Below are 7,139 nucleotides of genomic sequence, written 5' to 3' on the forward strand. Positions count from 1 at the left end.
TCCTGACCCTGTGATCTACCCACCTCGGCCTCCCAAAGTGCTGGGATTATAGGCGTGAGCCACTGCACCTGGCCTAATTTGATTTTTCTGCTTATTTGTACCCAAACACGTATGTTTAAACCATTTTTGTATTATTGCTATTCTAATACAACTAAGTTATAAAACATTTGCAAAATAATTCACAGATGGAAACCCTGCATAAGAAAACATGGTGTCTCCCTACTTTTCCTCTTAAAATACTTAGAATGTCTTGAAATTCCTGACTCTCTTTCTCTGATTCCCTGACACCAGCTGGGTGTCCAACAGCTCAGTCCTGTTCTAGCACTTAGCTATCCAGCGTTAGTGTCAGATTCCACAAGTTTAAGGGTTCAGTCCTACAGACAGACGGTTGTGGGTCCATAGGCCTCTCAGGCACTTCTCTCTGACTTGGGTACAAATTTGGAGATTCCCACAGCCCCTTCCCCCTTCAGGTTTGATAATTTGCTAGAACAACTCACAGAACTCAGGAAAGTGCTCTCCTGACTATTAGAGTTTATTATAGAGGATACAGATGAGCAGTCAAATGAGGAGGTACAACAGCTGGAGTCTGAAAGGGTCCCTAAGTGCAGGAGTCTCTGTCTCCATGGATTTGGGGTTCACCACTCCAGAAGCTCTGCAAACCCTGTTTAGGGGTTTTATGGAGATCTCTTACATAGGCATGATTGATTAAATCATTGGCCACTTAGCTGGGCACAGTGGCTCACTCACTTTGGGAGGCCGAGGTAGGAGGGTCACTTGAGCCCAGGAGTTTGAGACCAGCCTGGACAACATAGGGAGATCCTGTCTCTAACCACCACAACAAAAAGCAATCATTAGCCATTGGTGATTGATTTAATCTCCAGCCTCCCCTCCCTGAAGTGGGAGTGAAAGGGGCTTGGAAGTTCCAGCCCTCAAGGCTGGGATTACAGGTATGAGCCATCACACCCGGCCCACTTTTAAATATAGATATACAATTTATTTTCTTTTTTGAAAAATAGAGACAGGGTCATGTTATGTTGCTGAGGCTGGTTTGGAACTCCTGGCCTCAAGCAGTTCTCTCACCCCAGCCTCCCAAAGTGCTGCGATTACAGGCATGAGAAACTGCACCTAGCCATCCTTCACTTGTTGATGTATAGGTTTGCTCATATAGATTTCTGGGGTAGAAATCACTTAAAAAGTGTAAAGGTCAGCCAGGCGCGGTGGCTCATGCCTGTAATCCCAGCACTTTGGGAGGCCGAGGCGGGTGGATCACCAGGTCAAGAGATCGAGACCATCCTGGCCAACATGGTGAAACCCCATCTCTACTAAAAATACAAAAAATAGCTGGGCATGGTGGCACACGCCTCTAGTCCCAGCTACTCGGGAGGCTGAGGCAGGAGAATTGCTTGAACCTGGGAGGCAGAGGTTGCAGTGAGCTGAGATTGAGCCACTATACTCCTGCCTGGTGACAGAGCAAAACTCTGTCTCAAAAAAAAAAAAAAAATCATAAAGCTCATACCCCATGGTCTTCTTCCTTTCAGTTACAAAGTTCTTTCCTTCCTGCTGTTGAGGATTCGCCTCTCAGCTCTTGAGACATTCTGAGCTGTTCTGACTGCTGAGCCTTCCTAGGCCTCTCTGACTCCTCTTCGGAGCTCACACATCATTCTCAAAATCCATAATGACTGCCTTTCGGTGTGGTATCTTGGCTTGTTAGGCTATGATTACAACAAAAACTTGGTAGTAATGATAAGTTGTGTTTTTATTTTATTTCTGTTACAAGCTACGGTCAAAGGGGATAGCTTGGGGGATACAGTAAGTCACAGAGAAGAAATGCAAGAATGTTCCTGGATAGAAATGCAAGTAGTTTTAATCCCTTACTTTTTGTTATAATAATTGATGTTTGGTCATCATTGTCATTGTCTGTAAGTGCTGAGGTGTTGGATTTTTTGAAGAAATTTGACAAGTGAGAATGTTTATTCCTTGCCTCCTTGGTGATAACTCAGGACTGGGTATTTAATGTTTTGGCAAGTTAGTGACATTTCTGCCATCTTGACTTATAGGTGGAAGCCTCTTCGGCCTGCTGAGCAAGAACAATCGTTTTGGTAGAAATCCGGTTGTGCTGCTGGGCATCCTGGTGCACTTTATAGCTTTTTATCTAATATTTCTTAACATGCCTGGAGATGCCCCCATTGCTCCCGTTGAAGGAACTGACAGCAGTGCGTACATCAAATCCAGGTATGGTGGCTGTCATTTCTCTAGTCACTTGAGGACGGGTAGGAGGTAACGGATGGCTAGATATTGAAAGTGGAACAGTTAATCCTCTTCAGAGAGTGTGGCGTCTCTCTAAGGTCATCTGTCAAGTGTTAATGGAGTCAGACTGAGTTAAATAGGAATCCTTAGAGAATCCTAAGTTATTTTTGTAATAGTTGGTTTTAACCTTTTCCCCCGGTAAATCTTTTTCTTGATCCTTGAAGGAGCACATAAGATCTGATTTGAACTTTTTATCTTCTTTTTTTTTTTATTGAGACGGAGTTTTGCAACTGTTGCCCAGGCTGGCATGCAATGGCGTAATCTCAACTCACTGCAACCTCCGCCTCCTGGGTTCAAGCGATTCTCCTGCCTCAGCCACCAAAGTAGCTGGGATTACAGGCATGTGCCACCATGCCTGGCTAATTTTTTGTATTTTTAGTAGAGATGAGGTTTCACCATGTTGGCTGGGATGGTCTCCATCTCTTGACCTTGTGATCCACCTGCCTCAGCCTCCCAAAGTGCTGGGATTATAGGCGTGACCCACCACACCCAGCAAATCTTTGCTTCTTGAGCAGCGAAATATCCAGACGTCAGGGCCTGAAGGAAGAACAAAGAGGAGCAATGGAGAACCTGGCAGCTGGCGAGGCCGTTCAGTCCTTCCAGAGCCGTTTAGATCACATTTCAAATACTGGTTTAGTGCACTCAACTCTCAAATTCATTATAGATGCAGACATTTATGTCCAGCTCCACAAATCCAAGGGTACACACTGAGTATATCTCATCTGAAAACCTGAAATCCAAAATGCTCCAAAATTGGAAACTTTTTTTTTTTTTTTTTGAGATGGAGTTTTGCTCTTGTTACCCAGGCTGGAGTGCAATGGTGCGATCTCGGCTCACTGCAACCTCTGCCTCCTGGGTTCAGGCAATTCTCCTGCCTAAGCCTCCCGAGTAGCTGCTACTACAGGCACGCACCACCATGCCCAGCTAATTTTTGTATTTTTAGTAGACACAGGGTTTCACCATGTTGACCAGAATGGTCTCGATCTCTTGACCTCGTGATCCACCCACCTTGGCCTCCCAAAGTGCTGGGATTACAGGCGTGAGCCACCGCGCCCGGCCTATTCGGAAACTTTTTGAGGGCCACCATGATGCTCAAAGGGAAGTGCTTCTTAGAATAGTTCAGATGACAGATTTTCAGATTAGGAACTCCTAACTGCTTAGTGTAATGCAGAGATTCCAAAATCTGAAAAGAAAATTGGAAACACTTCTAATCTCAAGCATTTTGGATAAGGGATACTCAACCTGTGTTTTCTTCATAAATGGTTAAGAGGCCAGAGTTTGTTAGAGAATGTAAAGGTGTGTGCATTTGAGCACAGATTCTTACTTTGTAAATTCTAGTCTTTATTTTTTATTTTTATTTATCTATTTATTTTGAGGCAGAGTCTCACTGTGTCTCCCAGGCTAGAGTGTGAGTGACACAACCTCTGCTCAGTGCAACCTCTGCCTCCCGGATTCAAGCAATTCTTATGCCTCAGTCTCCCGAATAGCTGGGATTACAGGTGCGCGCTACCACACCAGCTAATTTTTGTATTTTTAGTAGAGATGGGGTTTTGCCGTGTTGGTCAGGCTGGTCTCAAACTCCTGGCCTCAAGTGATCTGCCCACCTTGGCCTCCCAAAGTGCTGAGATTACAGGCATGAGCCACTGTGCCAGCTTTGTCTTACTTACGTAGTTATTATTTATTTATTTATTTATTTCAGGAGTCTCGCTCTGTTTCCTAGGCTGGAGTGCAGTGGCATAGTCTTGACTCACTGCAACCTCTGCCTCCCGGGTTCAACTGATTCTCCTCCCTCAGCCTCCCAAGTAGCTGGGATTACAGGTGCCTGCCACCATACCCATCTAATTTTTGTATTTTTAGTAGAGATGGGGTTTTGCTGTGTTGACCAGGCTGGTCTCGAACTTCTGGCCTCAAGTGATCCACCCACCTCGGCCTCCCAAAGTGCTGGGATTACAGACGTGATTAGACTGGAAGAGGGGCAGCCTGGGGCTGGGAAAGGAGATCCAGAGTTCTGTCTTGGCTGTGTCAGCTCTAGCAAATATTACACATACTAAATTCATTTTTATTTTCTTCAGCAAAGAAGTTGCCATTCTGTGCAGTTTCCTGTTGGGCCTTGGAGACAGCTGCTTTAATACCCAGCTGCTTAGTATCTTGGGCTTTCTGTATTCTGAAGATAGCGCCCCAGCATTTGCCATCTTCAAGTTTGTTCAGGTAACCTCTTCAGATTGTGTTTGGCTTAGGGTTCTTTCCTTTGTGTATTACCTTTTTTTCCTTGGTTACTTGTATTGTGGTTTTACTTTTTATTTATTTAGTTATTTATTTTTTGAGCCTCGCTCTGTCACTCAGGCTGGAGTGCAGTGGCGTAATCTTGGCTTGCAATCTCTCCCTCCCGGGTTCAAGGGTTCAAGCAACTGTCCTGCCCTAGCCTCCTGAGTAGCTGAGATTACAGGCACACACCACCAACCCCGGCTAATTTTTGTTTTTTTGTTTGTTTTTTAGCAGAGACAGAGTTTGACCATGTTGGCCAGGCTGGTCTTGAACTCCTGACCTCAGGTGATCCACCTGCCTTGGCCTCCCAGAGCACTAGGATTATAGGCATGAGCCACTGCACCTGGCCTATTTTTTTTTTTTTTCCAAGACAAAGTCTCACCCTGTAGCCCAGGCTGGAGTGCAGTGGCACAATGCTCACTGCAACCTATGCCTCTTGGGTTCAAGCGATTCTCATGCCTCAGACTCCCGAGTAGCTGGGATTACAGGCATATGCTACCACGTTCAGCTAAGTTTTTATATTTTTAGTAGAGATGAGGTTTTTTGCCATGTTGGTCAGGCTGGTCGCGAACTACTGGCTTCAAGCAATCCACTCGCTTTGGCCCCACAAAGTGCAGGGATTATAGACATGAGCCACCGTGCCCGGCTATATTTTGTTTCTTATTTTATTTTATTTTTTTGTTTCTTCTTCTTTTTTTTTTTTTTGGTCTTGTATTGTGTTTTTTAAATGAAAGTTGGGGACATCCTTTAAAAGGATTTGTGAATAGAATTAGGACGCAATGAGCAGTATCATTTTCTGTATAGGAGACTTTACATTCTGGTCTCCGTGGCTCTGATTAGAGATTTCCTTCCTTAGATACCAGAATTCTATTCATTCATCATACAGACAAGTGTATTTCTTACTCTGTACATTCCTGTTGCTCCAGTTTCCCACAAAATGCTATTTTTGTTTCATTTCATTTTATTTTGTAGACATGGGGGCTCACTATGTTGTACAGGCTGGTCTTGAACTCCTGCGCTCAAGCATTTATCCCACCTTGGCCTCCCAAAGTGTTGGGGGCATGAGCCACCACACCTGGCCGAAATGCCGTTTTAAATACCAGGGAGTGTAGCAGGAGTTGATGGTGTAGGTTTGTGAGTCAGTGACTGAGGAAGTCATACCCAGACGCAGAAAGAATAGAGAGCACAGCCAGTTCCAGCTGTCCTTGGGGCCAGATGTTAGTGGGGTTAGGGGCTAATTGTGGAGCCCTGCAGCCCCCACGGTGTGCCCATTGTGATTCGTTTTGTTTGTTCTTAGTCTATTTGTGCAGCCGTGGCATTTTTCTACAGCAACTACCTTCTCCTTCACTGGCAACTCCTGGTCATGGTGATATTTGGTTTTTTTGGAACAATTTCATTCTTCACTGTGGAATGGGAAGCTGCTGCCTTTGTAGCCCGCGGCTCAGACTACCGAAGTATCTGATCAGGTGTCCGTGAGGGGACACGTGTGACCTCAGAAACACAGTTGGACACAGAGCTTGGTAGAAGAAGTCTCCTTTGATCTGCACACCGTATTGGATGATGTTCAGTATGGAAAATCAAGGAATTAAGACTGTTAAATCAGCCAGAGTTGGTGTTCAAGTTTACATACATGAGTTATTTAAAATAAGTGGAATAAGGGAAAGCTGTTCTGTCAACTGTAACTGTTCAGAGATGTTGTTTTTCATTTTATCTATCTCAATCCTATAATCATGTTATAGAATGTAAATGTTTTCTTCTCCCTCCTGCTCTTGTTGAAAGATCCTTCCTTGATTCAGAATACTAGGCCATATGTCATATAAATATTTTTTCTGGATATGGAGTTTGTTTTGCTATATAATAATGGGAAGCATATGTCACTCCCATATGTGTTGGAGAATGATATTTAATTAAATAGCAAACCTGGGTGTGGTGGTGCACGCCTATACTCACAGCTGCTGGGGAGGCTAGACAGAAGGATCACCTCAGCCCAGGAGTATGAGTCTGCAGTGAGCTATGATCACACCTCTGCACTCCAGCTTGGGCAACAGAGTGAGACCCTGTCTTGAAAATAATAGGCCAGGTGCAATGGCTTATGCCTGTAATCCCAGCACTTTGGGAGGCCAAGGCAGGTGGATCACCTGAGGTCAGGAGTTTGAGACCAGCCTGGCCAACATGGTGAAACCCCATCTCTACTAAAATTAAAACAGTTTGCTGGGTGTGGTGGTGAATACCTGTAATCCTAGCTATTCAGGAGGCTGAGGGAGGAGAATTGCTTGAACCTGTGAGGCAGAGGTTGCATTGAGCCAAGATTGTGCCATTGCACTCTAACCTGGGTGACAAGAGCGAAACTCCATCCCAAAAAATAAATATAAAATAATAATGATAATTTTAAAAAATAATGAAAAATAAATAGCAAGATGCTGAAATGAAATCTTAACTTTGAAAAGACGTCTTCGTCTGTAAATGTTTTGTTTGATAAGTTTTCTTAACCTTGTAGCTCATAGCAAGGAGTGGCCAATTAAGTATTATGAAATAAGGTAAAAATTGTCGTCTTTTTTTAAAATTTA

General features: G+C 44.2%; 1 protein-coding gene across 5 annotated transcripts in view; it reads left to right on the forward strand.

The window, feature by feature from the left end:
* Nucleotides 1–6,406, forward strand: part of MFSD11 (major facilitator superfamily domain containing 11) — a 33,999-nt gene extending 27,593 nt beyond the window's left edge. For all 5 annotated transcript variants that reach the window (XM_010342378.3, XM_010342379.3, XM_074389006.1 and 2 more), the window contains 3 exons: nt 2,058–2,232; nt 4,380–4,515; nt 5,870–6,406. In XM_010342378.3, coding sequence (XP_010340680.1) covers nt 2,058–2,232; nt 4,380–4,515; nt 5,870–6,034 — 476 coding nt within the window. In that variant the 3' untranslated portion in view covers nt 6,035–6,406. The remainder of the gene's footprint in view (nt 1–2,057; nt 2,233–4,379; nt 4,516–5,869) is intronic.
* Nucleotides 6,407–7,139: the final 733 nt, after the last annotated feature.

This window comes from Saimiri boliviensis, chromosome 17, assembly GCF_048565385.1.
Source record: "Saimiri boliviensis isolate mSaiBol1 chromosome 17, mSaiBol1.pri, whole genome shotgun sequence".
Lineage (NCBI taxonomy): Eukaryota > Metazoa > Chordata > Mammalia > Primates > Cebidae > Saimiri > Saimiri boliviensis.